Source organism: Gouania willdenowi, unplaced genomic scaffold (genome assembly GCF_900634775.1).
Source record: "Gouania willdenowi unplaced genomic scaffold, fGouWil2.1 scaffold_391_arrow_ctg1, whole genome shotgun sequence".
In the NCBI taxonomy this organism is placed as follows: Eukaryota; Metazoa; Chordata; class Actinopteri; order Blenniiformes; family Gobiesocidae; genus Gouania; species Gouania willdenowi.
In genome coordinates, this window is record NW_021145152.1 from 51,381 (window position 1) to 66,555 (window position 15,175).

A 15,175-nucleotide genomic window follows, 5' to 3' on the forward strand; every position below is an offset into this window, starting at 1 on the left:
GTGGAACCCTCTGAGAACACAAAGCATGAGGTCACATCTGTCTCATGTTCTTCTTCTCCACAAAAGTGAAACTGTTCCTAATTCACTAGTTTTATTATGAATTATGATAAATATGTACAGAATAAAGCAGATGATGTTAGTCCATCACCTGAGGATTATAGAGGGGATACATTTTCTATCAGGCACAGTGAGACAGGCTGAAATCATTTGTATCTCCTGATAACATGTTCTGGTCCACAGTCCTGTATCACCATGTGTCTGTGTTGAGAATGTCTGAATAAATGCTATGAAGTTATGATGATCAACAGAGGCTGAATAAAAAAATACACCATTATCTAAAGATCAGATCTCCTGTGTAAAGGAAAGTGAGTTACATCAACAACTACTGTTGGCAGTGCTGCAGTAAGTTCATCAGAACATCATTGAGTGAAAAAGGTGGATCTGAGTCTGACAGTGTGTTCAAATGTTCACAGTGGTGTTGATTTTACTGTATCACAAGTTGGACACATTGATCTAAAGACTGAATTACAGCGTGTTTGAGTCTAGAACCCAGAGAGTATTTAGCTAACGTTTAGTTAGCAGGCTGGTCGCCTAGCAACATTACACTATCATAGAAAAAGGAGAATATATGACATTGTCAAGCAGATCTATGAATACTATTAACTTTAACAACACGTATGTACAGAATATATTATTATTATTATTATTATTATTATTATTATTATTATTATTATTATTATTATTATTATTATTATTATTATTATCAAATTATATATCATTTAGGGGTCTATTGTGTCTGCTTTATAGGTATATATGAGTTGTTTAATGTGTATTAAGTTTAATATTTAAAACATAATTATTTTTATTTCTTAACAATTTATATTTTGTGTATTTTGCTCAAACTGTCTTTTTAGTGTTAATCTTAATGTCTGGATTACATCAGTTTTGTCTGTGCATGTACATGGTTTTGTTGTTAGATTTAGATTAAAGGTAGGGTTGGTAACTATCTCCAGATACACTTTTCAAGTTTTTGGTAGAAATGTTCATTATGTCCGGACAGATGTGAAGATCTTATGTATTCTGAAAAAGGAACGAAGAAAATCTGTCAACTGTAGCGTCTGTAAATCTGCAATAACTGCGACCAATGGGATTTTCACGGTTCGTTTTTTTTCAACCAATCACGTCTCCTGGTCTTCCTGCTCGTTCACGGCCCCGTGCGTGCACGAGCGTACATTAAAAAGCGCGTCACCGTTGTTAGAGGAAGCCCGGAAGTAGACAACAGAATGGCGGAGAAAGTACCTATTCCACGTTTACTGGTAACGTCTTGCCCTGCTAAGAAGGGCAAGAAAAGAAAGACGTTTTTAGAAAAAGCTGCAAAAAAGAGGTCTTTGGATTTAGCGAGAGGAAAGACAAAAATCTGCATCGGAACATCTTTTGAACGATGGCGACAATTGAAGGAGGACCTGAAAACTGATGCTATGGTTGCTGAATCTGTACATAAGGCAAGGAGGGGGAGGGGGGATCTTATGTTGTACTCTGTGTCATCCAGATGAGAGAGCCCTTGATTGTCTTCCAGGCTCTCCTTTGAACTCGTTTTATTTCCTGCAGACATTCTGCTGCATTAAAAAATAATGCATTTCAAATCAAGTTTAACATATGCTGATTACTTTCTGTAATTCTGTCATTTTCACAGAGATGATAATTTCTCCGTTGCTGGAGTCCAGGAGTTAGACATTAGTTCTCCCGAAGAGACAGCTCTTCAGTAATTGGATTCAAGGTATGGTAATTATAATTATAATTTTTTTCCATTTATTTAAAAAAAATGCACGCTGCTTTACTTGCATCACAGTAACATGTCATAATATCCCTCAATTATTGTTCTTTGCCTGTGTATTCAGTATGCTGTCCCAGGACCTAAACGTTGAGGTTGGAGCTGATGAATTTAATGACATTCAGAACTCCATGTAAGTTTCTTTGTTGTGAGATGATTTTACTTCTCTGTTTATAGAAAATTGTGTATTGTTTGAATAATCTATGAATGTATATTTTCTACCAAAGTATTTACTGGGATGATAGCACCTGGTACCCTGATAAAGAGTCAGAGTCTTTGTCATCATCAGAAGAAGATGTAACCAGGGAGGTCGATTCTGACGATGAGAGTGAAGAATCAACCTATAAGCCTCGTATTTGTGTGAGGTATGAACAACTACATCAGAAAACGAGGTGGGCTTCATTGATAATTGGAGATCCTTCTGGGGAAAACCGAACCTGATAGGAAGAGATGGAATCCATCCTACTTTGGAGGGAGCATCTCTACTATCAGAAAACATGGCACATTTATGACATCTCATGAATGAGACCATGTTACAGAGGGGGAGTCCTCCACGCCCCTCTGCGCTTGCCTTAGGACAGTTTCCCTCCCATTGCTATCAGGATAGCTGTGTTCATCACCATGACAACTGTTGTGATGGTGATGAATATTATTTTATGGAGACGGTGTCAGTCCCCCGACCCAAATTTCACAATGATTTTAACATAAAATCAAATAAAAGAGCTATCAATTATAAAAATCTGAAAAAAATTAAAATCTCAAATCTAGAAACACCAAAACATAAAAGCATTAGATGTGCTCTATTAAATATTAGATCACTGAGATCCAAATCTCTACTAGTAAATGACCTTATCTCAGAAAATAACTTTGATTTATTCTGTTTAACTGAAACATGGCTGTATCAAGATGAATATGTTAGTTTAAATGAAGCCACTCCTCCCAGTCATTTAAATACTCATATGCCACGAGACATAGGCCGTGGAGGTGGTGTAGCAGCTATTTATCATTCCTCTCTCCTAATCTATCCTAAACCAAAGGCCAGTTACACTTCCTTTGAAAGCCTGGTTCTAAATTTATCTCATACCGAATCAAAAACCTGCCAGCCAGTCTTATTTGCGATAATTTACCGTCCTCCAGGCCCTTATTCTGAATTTCTATCAGAATTCTCTGAGTTTATATCAAACTTAGTCCTCAGTTCTGATAAAATACTGATAGTAGGAGATTTTAATATCCATGTGGACAAAGATAGTGATAGCCTGAGCTCAGCCTTTATGACCCTAATAGACTCAGTTGGCTTTTTTCAAACTATTAATGAAGCTACTCATCATTTAAATCATACTCTTGATCTTGTTCTAACATATGGCCTTGATATAAATGAACTAAAAGTCTACCCTGAAAATCCTCTGCTATCAGATCACTTTTTAATATCTTTTAACATTATCCTAGAGGATCTCGCACTGTGCAATAAAATAGTTACGAGTAGAAATCTGTCCAATAGTGCTGTGGCTAAATTTAAAGAGGCCATTCCTGCTGCCTTAAACTCAGTGCACCATCCAATAAATAACTATGATATTAATTATAACCCCTCTCAACTGGATCGGCTTGTCGATAGCTCTGCTAGTCTACTAAAATCCACCTTGGACTCAATTGCCCCATTGAGGGAAAAAACTATTAAACGTCAGAGGAAAGCTCCGTGGTTTAGCTCTGAAACTCGCACACTCAAACAAACAACCCGTAAATTAGAGAGAATGTGGCGCTCCAATAAAACAGAGGAGTCACGAATACTTTGGCAAGAAAGCCATAGTAAATACATGACAGCCTTACGACATAGTCGATCTACATACTATTCCTCACTAATTGAAGAAAATAAAAATAATCCGAGGTACCTTTTCAGCACTGTAGCCAGGCTAACACAAAGTCAGAGCTCTATTGAGCCCATGATTCCTCTAGCCCTCAGCTGTGAGGACTTTATGACATTTTTTAACGATAAAATTCACAAGATTAGAGATAAAATTAGCCACTCCCTGCCTTCACCTGGGCCTGCTGTACCATTAAATGTAAATAGACCTAACCTAAACTGTTTCACACATATAGGACTTCAGGAACTTAACTCTATTATTTCATCCTCCAAACCATCGACCTGCCTTTCAGATCCGATCCCAACTAAGCTGTTTAAAGAAGTTATTCCCCTAGTCTGCCCATCTTTGTTGGAGACAATAAATATATCCCTATCAATAGGCTACGTGCCACAGTCCTTTAAAGTAGCTGTAATCAAACCCCTTCTCAAAAAACCTACTCTTGATTCCAGCACTTTAGCAAACTACAGGCCTATATCTAATCTTCCTTTTATTTCAAAGATTCTTGAGAAAGTTGTGGCAGCTCAGCTCTGTGAATTTCTTCAAAACAACAGCCTGTTCGAGGACTTCCAGTCAGGTTTTAGAGCTCAACACAGCACAGAGACTGCTTTAGTTAAAGTAACTAATGATCTACTCTGGGCTTCAGATGAAGGACGACTCTCAGTGCTGGTTTTATTAGATCTTAGTGCAGCTTTTGACACTATAGATCACTATATTCTACTAGAGAGATTAGAGAAATTACTTGGAATCACAGGGACTGCCCTAAACTGGTTTAAGTCCTACCTATCTGATAGGTACCAGTTTGTACACGTGAATAATAGGTCTTCTGTGTACACTAAAGTAAGCTACGGGGTTCCTCAGGGCTCTGTGCTAGGTCCAATCCTCTTCTGTATCTATATGATCCCCCTTGGTAATGTTATGAGAAAATACTCTGTTAACTTTCACTGCTATGCTGATGATACCCAACTGTATGTATCAATGAAGCCAGGTGAGACAAATCAGCTATCTAAACTTGAGGCCTGTCTAAAGGACATTAGGGCCTGGATGGACCAAAATTTTCTTCTTCTCAACTCAGACAAGACTGAGGTCATTGTACTGGGCCCACGACACCTTAGAGAAACCTATGCTAGCCTAACTGCCCTAGATGGCATTACTCTGGCACAAAGCACAACTGTTAAAAACCTTGGGGTTCTATTTGATCAGGACTTATCCTTCAACTCTCACATAAAACAAACTTCAAGAACTGCCTTCTTTCATCTCCGTAACATTGCTAAAATCAGATCTATCCTGTCTCAGGGCGACGCCGAAAAACTAGTCCATGCTTTTGTTACCTCTAGACTAGATTATTGTAACTCTCTTTTAGCAGGCTGCCCGAGCAAGTCGCTTAAGACACTTCAGCTGGTTCAAAATGCTGCAGCACGTGTACTGACTAAAACTAGGAGAAGAGATCACATTACTCCTGTATTAGCCTCTCTGCATTGGCTTCCCATAAAATATAGAATAGAATTCAAGATTCTTCTTCTCACTTATAAAGCCCTAAATGGACAGGCACCAGTCTATCTCAAGGAGCTTGTAGTGCCATACAATCCCCCCAGAACACTACGCTCTCAAAATGCTGGACTACTCGTTGTTCCATTCGTCTCTAAAAGTAGTATAGGAGGAAGAGCTTTCAGTTATCAGGCCCCACTTCTCTGGAACCATCTACCAACCACGGTTCGGGGGGCAGACACCCTCTCTACCTTTAAGGTTAGGCTCAAAACATTCCTCTTTGGTAAAGCTTTTAGTTAGGAACCAGCTCATAGCTCATAATTAAGATGCAATAGGCATAGACTGCCGGGGGGGGGGGGTCTGGCATGCTCGGTTGGAGAGAGGTTGGAGAGGGCGTTAAGAGAGAGGTCATTTAGGTTAGAGAGGGACCGGAGAGGGTCCCATTCCTCTCTCAAACACTCCCTCTATGTCTGCTTCTTCCCTTGTGTGTTTGCTCCTGTACTCCTTCTGGCTTTTGTCTTGCAGGTCCGTGGGATCCTCAGTGTGGAGTTACAGAGTCTCAACAACTCTGTCTCCACCCTTTCCTCTGCACACACCCAACACAGCATAACGTGGATGGCTGTTCATCATAGGAATGGGATCCACACAAGGTTCCTGCTGCTTAACAGAAGGTTTTCCTTGCCGCCATGATGAATTCATGTTGGGTGTGGGATACATATGTATGTGTATATACGTATATATGCATATGTGTGTATCCATAAAATGAAGAGTTCGTCCTTAAGACTGCTCTACTGTAAAGTGTCTTGAGATACCATTGGTTATGATTTGACGCTATACAAATAAAGATTGATTGATTGATTGATTGATCTTTCTGTACTTGTTCTCACAATAATGTGTTTTTTGGGAGGTGTAATTTTCATAGCTACTTTTATTACAACAGGACTGGTGGTGCTCTCAACAGTAAAATTTGCTTGGATGCTCTTCCTACAATCAGCATGGAAGACACAGTGCATGATGTTTCAGCCAATATCCCAGATCCTACCGACACAGACCTTCACACATTTCCAGAGTCATGTAAAGTTATGGTGGAGGATGATATTATTGGTCATCCTGCTTCTATCACATATCATGACAGCCTGAAGCAGCTTGCTGAGTATCTCTACCTGTAAACACGTGTCCTGGTAAAGACTCAAAGACCAAGCAAAAGTGCATGGAAACTGGCCCATTTGAAATCAATATAAAGTCCAGGGGAACAGCTGCTGTAATTGAATGGGTAAGTCATTTTTTGTGTTTTTTAAACGTATATGTTTTCCATCCATCCATTTTCATACCCGCTTATTCCCGTTTAACAGGGTCGCGGGGGTCTGCCGGTGCCAATATCCGGCTCTCATAGGGCGCTGGGCGGGGGTACACCCTGGACAGGGCGCCAGTCCATCACAGGGCAACACAGACACAGACAACCATTCACTCTCATTCACTCCTATGGGCAATTTAGAGACTAGTATATGTTTTTCACATTCATATTTGTTGTTTTGTAATGTGCGCCCCTTCCCCCTCCACAGAAATGTCCTTTTGGTCATACAGTGTGGAAATGGTGTTCCCAGCCCACTTTGAAATATGGGATGCTAGTTGGAGACTTCATGCTGTCTACTAATATACTACTATCAGGCAACAACTATGCCAAGATATCCCTGTTATTCAAGTTCATGAAACTGGGGATGGTGGAAAGATCAACATTCTTCAGGGCTCAGGAGTCCTACTGTGTGGACACTATAAAGGAGTTCTGGGGTGAGAAGAGGGCCGCAATCATCACCCAGCTTCAGGCAAAAGGGCCTGTTGTCGCCTTGGGCGAGTTTGACACACACACACACACACACACACACTGAAAAATGTTTTACACCTGTGGTTCTCAATGGCTGGGTTTAAACCAAAACATAGGTTGTGGAGCCATTTTGATTGAGTCATGAAAGAGTGCCTGCAAATAAATCTATGTGGCCAAAAGTTATTTATACTGATTACTGACATTTCCCCTTGCAATGCCACCAACTTGTCATTTTTGTTGATCATTATACTGTTTGAAATGTTGAAGAAATACGGATCCACGATTGTTATTAAGAACATAGAATGGGTCCAGATTCTTGACCATTTGAAGACCACTGATATATTCTATATAATATAACTGTTTTTCCAAGACATTGTATAAGACTGGCAGATGCATTGTGATTAAAATAAATAAATAAAACTGTAGACATAAAAGTGAAGGAGTGAGTTATAAATCAAAATGGATTAATAAAATGTAGACAAAAATTCAGTTTTTAGTTTACTGGTGTTTGGCTCCATTCTGATTCAACTGATTTTTTTACTCTCTTTTTTTTTTTTTTTTTTTTTTTTTTTTTTTTACTCTGTCTGCACATGCTGTTGAAGGTTAACACTACAAGAAGTGCAATCTTTTAACAGCAATGCATATTTTATTATTGCAATTAAATAAATGAATTTATTTCATTGCATAATTGTGACCATCACCAGCCCTCCCTAGGGAAGGGAAAATACTTCATTAAAGGGAGGATGTAAAAAAAGAGAGGGCAGTGTTACACCAGGGTGAGGGGGGTGGGGGGGGGGAGTTAACAGGGAGGAGGGATACAAGATAGGAAAACGAATGGGTGGGGAGTAGTCAATAAGTTTCAAGTGATGCGATGTGAAATTGTGGTAGTGTATATTGTGCTTATTGTTGTGTTATCAAGCCAGTTTGGTAACCAGTGTGCGGCTTAGGAATAATGGTGGTGGCTGTGAGCAGAGGAGGAAGTGAGTGAACATTCCATAAAACAGGTATTTGGGAACAACGTGTCTATGGTTGAGCCCAGTATGAGTGTTATCCCACAGCCCGAGGCCGGTGCGTCCATGACAAATGTGATTCCAAGAACCGCTACTGTAAAACCCATGGGCCGCCCCCGGGCCCGAAGAAGCAGTCGGGCCAGCAGAAAGAGCGGGAAATGTAGGGGCCCCCGGCGACCACCCCACGGCCAAGCAGCCCCCCAAACGCCCCCAAGATCCCAAGCCGAGAGGCAGCCATTGCCCCCCCATACACACCCGAGAAGGCCCCAAGGAGCCAAGGACCCAGCGCACCACGCCACCGATCCCAACCCCCAACCCCCAGGCCCCCCAAATCCCCACCCCCCCCACCACCACCCACACCCCCGCACCCAGCCCCCCGAGGGGAGGGCCCAGAGAACTCCCCGCCCGAGACCCCAGCGGAGGAGCTGAAGCCCACGCCCAGCAGACGACCAGAGCCACGCCGAACGGGCAGCCGGCAGGCACCCGCCGGCGAGCCCAGAGCCAGCAGGGACCCGACCCCAGGCCAGGAGGACCCGGAACGGATGCAGCACCAGGAGCAGCCCGCCCAGGGCGGACGACCACACCCCAAGCCGCATAAGGCACCAGGGGGCCGCTGGGAGTCCCCCCGCCGGTCCCCAGGCACCCCAACCTAGCCCCCCCGGGCGCCCCAGATGCTGATGCCGCCCGCGCCACGAGCTTCAGTTCTTTAAAGCCAGGGCCCCCTCCAGAGGCCAAGCCAGACCGCCCCGCCGGGATGTGGCCCCGACACCCTGCCTCACGGGGATTGCCCAAGCAGGGGCCGCACCAGAAGGTATGCAAGGGCGCGGCACGCGCCACCCGCCCCGGAAGACCCCCGCCAGGACCGGCCCGGTCAGCCGGCCAAGCACCCCGGGCCCCAGGAGCACCCCCCGGGACCAGGACCCCCCAAGGGCAAGCCCCCGGGCCAAGCCCCCCGGGACGCGCCCCCCACCCCAGCCCAGGACCCGGCCACAGCCCAGCAGGACCGCACAGCCCCAGACGGCACAAGGCCAGCAGCCCCGGGCCCACCGCCCCCCGGACAGCGCAAGCCACGGGGCAGGGCCGCCCGCCGGCCCGCGAGCAACCGGCGACCCCCACCGCGGGGACGGAGGCACCCCAACGGCACACATCCAGCGCGGGACAGCAGCCCCCAGCCAAAGATGCCCCGGACCCACCCACCAGTCCGCAAATGGCAGGACATACCCACCAGGCGGCCGAAAGCAACCTCAACCACCGGAACAGCTAGCGCCGCCCCCCGAGTAAACAGCATCATCCCGAGGCGCCAAACAACCCTGCCCCAACCCCGGTGAGGACACCAGCACCCCCCCAGCACACCCACCCCCCAAACCGGCAAGGCAGGCCGCCCCAGGCCCGCACACCGCGGGGCCCGCCCCCAAGGCCACCAGAAGACGAAACAAGCACCGAGCCACACCCAAGAGGGAGAGGCTCCCCCGCGCCCCACCAGGCCAATACCGCCCGGAAAGACCCCGCAAGGAGAGACCCCGGCAAAGCCCCCCCGAGACCCACCGCCACGCCCGACCGCACCATCCTGATGTACTTTTACTCTATGCAGTGGCCCAGCCACCAACAGAGGGGCCAGGCCCCCACCGGAGAGGCCCAAATATATGTGTACCAACCCACCACCCTGTTATGGTGCCTCTCCATTCCCCAATGGAGAGGCACTTCCCGATCCCCTGTGTGAATGTGTGTGTTTGGTGAATGTATGGGGTGTAATTAAAAGAAGGGGGATGGAGGGGAGCGGTGCTCCCCATCCAGCCTCTGTGGATTTATGTGTATGTGGTGTAATAGGCCGGAGGGTGTAAATGATGATACACCCTCCGGGGGGTGGCATGTTGAGATGCGATTAAAATTGGAGGGATTAGTAGGGCAACTAGAGGTGGGAGGGCCGCCCCCACACCACTACATAGTAACACAGGTGGCGGCCCCCTCCACCCCCAGCCCCACCATCCAGCCCCCCAAGGGTTTGGTATGGGTGTGTGGTGAATTTTGTGAGTGAGCCAGACCAGCTGGGAGTGGGGTGAAGTGAACATGTAGGAGGCCTGTCCAGTGTGAGCCGGGCCCGTCCGCATGGCGGGCCACGCGAGAGGGTAGATGGCGCAGACGGGCAAGTGGCACTGCGGGCCCCGGAGCAGCACAGCCGGAGACTCCCCCCCACGGCACCCCCCAGACCGCTCCGGCCCTGCGGAGCACGGCGACACCTCCCACCCCCGGGCACAGCCAGGCACCAACCCCATCCCCCGGCGCCTCTTTTTGTTATTTCCCCCAAAAGGTGATGCCTGCATGGACAGTCCAGGTTTCTGTGCACAATATTGCACATATTCTGTCATGGACAATGATTCCAAACAGATCATGTCTATTATCAACATTGATAAGCGAGAGACACTGCGAAATTCCGTAATCATGGAAAAGGAAGGCTTCATACGAGCATTTGAGACACTGCGTAAAGACCTCCAAATCGTAGAAGTCTGCACGGATGCTCATATGCAAATATCAGCCCTCTTCAGTAATTGTTTATTTCTTTTATTTTTTTGCAACAACATCACTTGCATTGTTATGCTTTTAAATTGATTTGATTTTTAAACTGGATATATATTCTTTGAATTTTTTTCCTACAGGCAAAGGAAAATATAAAGACATTGGACATTTGGCATGGGTCAAAGAGCTTGAGCAAAAAAATTAATACGGTAATTTCATAATCCTTCTGGGTGGTATTATTGCTGAATCAGCTACACAATGTTTCCTCTCATATATACATTTGTTATCCCATTTTTATTTTTTTTGCTCTTGTTCAAGGCTGGGCAGCAAAAGGAGTGCACCATTCTGCAGACCTGGAACAAGGATATCTGTAACCACTTTTGGTATTGTTGCAAGACTGCAGATAACCCTGATCAATTTTTTGTAAGTATAATAGAAGTGCAATTGCATCGACCTAGAAACCTGATTGTATTGAGTATTTAAATTTGTAACTGGTTTTAATCAGGACATGTGGACTGGACTCCTCCACCATGTGACAGGAAAACATTCCTGGGCCTTGGGTGCCTGTCATCATGGCCTCTTGATTGAAAACAGTGAGAAGGAGTTGATCAAGAGCCATTCAGTTGCACACCAGAAACTGTCATTAATTGTTTTGGATGGACGCTGGCTGAAAAAAGTCCACAAATATTTAAACTTCAGGTATATCAGCACGTCTACGTTCAACTTACGGATTAGTCCTCCAATTACTTTTTGTAATATAAATATAATACTTATTATATTATGTGTCTTGAATTTTATATTACAAAAAAGTAAAGCAAATGTATATGGTTTAAATGTGTTCTCAGGTCAACTGCAGAGCTGGAGTCCTTTCATAATCACATACTCATGTATGCAAGCAAGCGCTTCAGCTTCTCCCCACCAGTTTACGCAGCTCGAGCAATGCTGGCTGGCCTGGACTACAACTACCACATCCACAGACTACCAAAGAAGAACAATGATGGCTCCATTCAGTAAGTCGTATTACAGTTACACTCATATTTGAATAAAAACACTCAAAGGCCATAAGTGGAGACAGATTTAATAAATAAATGCACCAAAGTTGTTTACATTTTTGAGGTGTGGTTATGTAATGACAAAATACATGGTCAAGGTGAAGGTTGTTAATAACATAATTGAAAACTCATCCTATTGTTCACGGTTAGGTTATTTAGATGTATTCCTAAGATCGTTATACTTTCTGTTTTTCCAGATATTGCGGGTTGTTTAATAAAAAATCCAAGAAGTGGAGCCTCTACACAGTAAAAGAAGACAAAGACTATGGCTACATCCCAGACCTCCAGAGTGCAATCCTTAGGAAAAGGTTGTCTGCTGTGGGAGGGTTGCCACGGACCATAACAAGGAGGCCTGACGATCCCCGTCAATATGGGGTTCTGTCAGGTGTCCCTGCTCCAGCCACCCAGGACCTGTTGCAGATGCAACTGAGCAGAGGGCGAGGTGAGTTGACTTATTTTGTAAGTTGATTATAAAGTACTAATATGATTATGTGCGAAAGCTAATTAAAAATCTACTTCACATAATATTAAAATATTTATACCAGGTCTACTTGTACATATTTTACAGCTCTAATAAACTAAAGAATTTGTATAAACATAGCTGATGAACAACTGAAACTGTAATGACTTTTTGTTATCGAGTGAAATACAATAGAAATGGTGTGGTTTGTCTATCAAATGCAGTAACTGTCAGATATGTAATTCTGATGTTCTTTCTAAAGGTGAACCACTGCCGAAACAATAAGTTCCCACAGTGGACGACGCTGCCACATACAGAGCCTCACCTGCCGACCAACACTTCATGTGTATTGCCTTTGTTAATTCCATTGTTTTTGCAGGATGAAAGTTGTATGAAGTGTATGTGACGTTTCTTTTTTATAATAAAAATTGTACGTGTACACATTTGTTATCATTACTAGTAAGGAGATTCAAATGTTATAGCTTGATTGTAGATGCTTTTGTTCAAGCAAATGCCAAAATACTATATAAAAATGTGTAAATACAGCTACTTCTTCTGTAATGATAATAGATAAAACAAAAAAACAACACCTTGCTCAGTGCAGGGCTGTCATATTTACACATTTATTTACACTTGTCATAATGGAAACATTATTGCACTCTTCCAGGGATGTAACCCGTATAATGTCCCAGTAGATCTGGAAAGCAATCTCTGATTCTCCACACAACGCAACTAGGAATAACAACTCTATTGCCTCGTCCCAGTGCCCCATATTGCCACATAACATATTGACGGTAGGCTGCATGGTGTAATTGTTTGCTGCTCTCCCCTCGGTTGGGCAGATCATCCAAGCCCCGGACATCATTCCAAATTCGGCTGGCAAGTCGCAGGTGGCCCTCCTGTAGTATGTAGGCTGCCATGTGAGGCAATATGGAAATACAAGCTTCTGGCTGTTGCCCACAGCACTTGCATTCTACATCTGTGGGCATATCCCTGCAGTTGTTGCACACACACCAGCTCAGCTGATTTGACACTTGAGTGCCCATTTCTGACACTTCCAACCTTATTTCAATGCCTTTTCTGCACACGTGTTTCCACTTTTGCACTTATAAACCCTTTCCACCACTTTTCCACCTAATGTCACAAATGTTGACCCATTATTGTCACTTTTAACCTATTTTCATCATATTCCATGCTCAATTTTTTTTTGCCAATTTAACCACATTCACCATTTGTCATTCCCATTATTAGCCAGTTTCAACTAATTGTTCCAATATTGACAGTTTTAACCATTTTTAGCACTTTATGTCAGTTTTTGCCCTCTCTAGTTTGCTACTTTAAACCCATTTCTGTGGGGTCGCGGCCTGAAACGGTTGAAAACCACTGATCTAAAGAACAAGTCACCAACCTTTGTGAAACATGGAGCTACTTTAAAACTAGTGAATAATCCAAAGGGCTACCAGTGAGATAAACACTTCTTAAACACCAAAACTTCACAGTTTCTCTTTAATTAAAGGGTAAGATAATAAGGAAGAGTCGTAGTGACTTAAAAAGTACATTTTAAAGTTTGAACATTCAACACTTTATTCTTCTTAATTCATGCAAATGCTTTATTTTCACCACATTTTTTTTTGTAAATTCTTTATTTTTCTGTATTTTTGTTTAAACAATTACACAAAGTTTACAAAGGGTGGCATACAACACACTTTGACAGATACAATAATAAAGTGTATAGATGCCTGTGATCTTTACAAGTGTTTTTTTCTTGAAATAAAACTCAAAGAGAAATAAAAAAAAAACAAACAAAAAAAAAACAATTAAATTCAATTAAAATTAAGTAAACCTGGATAAACAGAGAATACTTCTTCGACGTTTAATCACCCTCTTTTACATGTAGGTTTCAAAAGTAATATGACAAAAAACAAAAGAAAAAGAAAAGTGTACATAGTTTTATATATCAACATTTATACCCACATACAACACTTAAAAATAAAATGTACCACAGTTATACTCAACACAATTACAAATTAAACTTAGATGGACTTACAAAAACTCCTTAGATAACCTGAGCATCTTATTTTTATTGCATTCCATAGAAAAAACATCATCATGTTCCTATTTTACTAACCACTAACACATTTTAACTGATCATAAAACATGTAACACGTTTGTACAATGAATCATTTTGTAAAATATTTTTTTAATCCACTTTTATTTCATCACAGTCCAAACACCAAATGTGAAACTTCTTTAATAAAATGTTTCCTCCCACTGTTGAGAAACATACATGTTAGGTTGGATGGAGTGCGTAACCAACCTGGAGAAGTGAATGGTTGCAGAGAACCATTGAATCTATTGTTGGTGAGACTTCATCATGACACTGATCATTCACTTTGATTGACAGGACAGATGATCAGAGGTGCTGAGTTTTTACCACCATAGTTTAAACCAGGACTAAAGTATGGGTGTAGTTTATGAGTGAAGCAGCAGTGAGTGAAGGAGTAGATCAGAGCTGCTGCATCTACATCATAAAAGGAGACCACACCCTCCTCATAGTCCACAAACACACCCACCTTCTCAGGAACACACTTCAGATGAAGAATGACTGAAGGATCTGCATACACATTTCCATCTCTGAGTGCCACAGTCCATAAACCATTCTTAGGACACAGAGTGATCTTTCCCTTCCTGTTGATGGATTCTTTAACCACTCCTAAATCCCATTTAGTTTTTCCTTTAACCTGAACCTCAAAGTAAAATCTACCTGAACTGAAACTCTGCTTCCCTAAAACACAGGCACAAGGAGAAAATCTCTCTTTGTTGTGTGGAAGGTTCTTCCACACATCACTGTCATAAACTAGTTTTCCATCATCAGACAGGACAAGGTCAGGATGAGCTGTAAGAGGATCAAGAGTCACATCTACTGCAAACTGCTGCAGCCTCTTCATCTCTAACATCTTTATCTTCATCATCTCGTCACTGAGTGTGTCCTCCAGCTGAGTCACAGCTCTCAGCACAGTTCCTTCATATGATGATGGATGGACCATGACCTCTGTCCAGTCCTTGGTGGCTGGAGGAGCTTTCAGGGAGCAGAAGTGTTGGAGGAGGTGGTCTTCAGAGTGGGAGAGCTGCTCCACCTCAG

General features: G+C 43.2%; 1 protein-coding gene and 1 long non-coding RNA gene across 4 annotated transcripts; both read left to right on the plus strand.

Annotated features, from left to right (window-relative positions):
• Positions 1 to 366: 366 nt before the first annotated feature.
• Positions 367 to 7,513, plus strand: LOC114460073 (uncharacterized). Of its 3 annotated transcripts, none has more exons than XR_003673532.1 (5): positions 367 to 1,777; positions 1,899 to 1,964; positions 2,059 to 2,223; positions 6,116 to 6,448; positions 6,738 to 7,513. It is a non-coding gene; the product is annotated as an uncharacterized LOC114460073 (long non-coding RNA). The 3 variants fall into 3 exon arrangements; XR_003673531.1 differs by having other exon boundaries at positions 2,059 to 2,196; XR_003673533.1 differs by having other exon boundaries at positions 2,121 to 2,196.
• Positions 7,514 to 10,249: 2,736 nt separating this feature from the next.
• Positions 10,250 to 12,472, plus strand: LOC114460072 (uncharacterized). The gene is made up of 7 exons (XM_028442099.1): positions 10,250 to 10,549; positions 10,662 to 10,730; positions 10,840 to 10,944; positions 11,027 to 11,220; positions 11,367 to 11,531; positions 11,771 to 12,015; positions 12,296 to 12,472. The coding sequence occupies exons 1-7, from the start codon at positions 10,520 to 10,522 to the stop codon at positions 12,316 to 12,318; spliced, it is 831 nt and encodes a 276-aa protein (XP_028297900.1). The 5' UTR covers positions 10,250 to 10,519; the 3' UTR covers positions 12,319 to 12,472.
• The last annotated feature ends 2,703 nt before the right edge of the window (positions 12,473 to 15,175 follow it).

Bases quoted from the DNA above. Each gene is read 5' to 3' on its own strand.
- LOC114460072 (XM_028442099.1), top strand. From the start codon at position 10,520: ATGCTCATATGCAAATATCAGCCCTCTTCA. The intron at 10,945-11,026 runs GTAAGTATAATA...GGTTTTAATCAG, and splicing joins ATAACCCTGATCAATTTTTT to GACATGTGGACTGGACTCCT. The intron at 11,532-11,770 runs GTAAGTCGTATT...CTGTTTTTCCAG, and splicing joins AACAATGATGGCTCCATTCA to ATATTGCGGGTTGTTTAATA.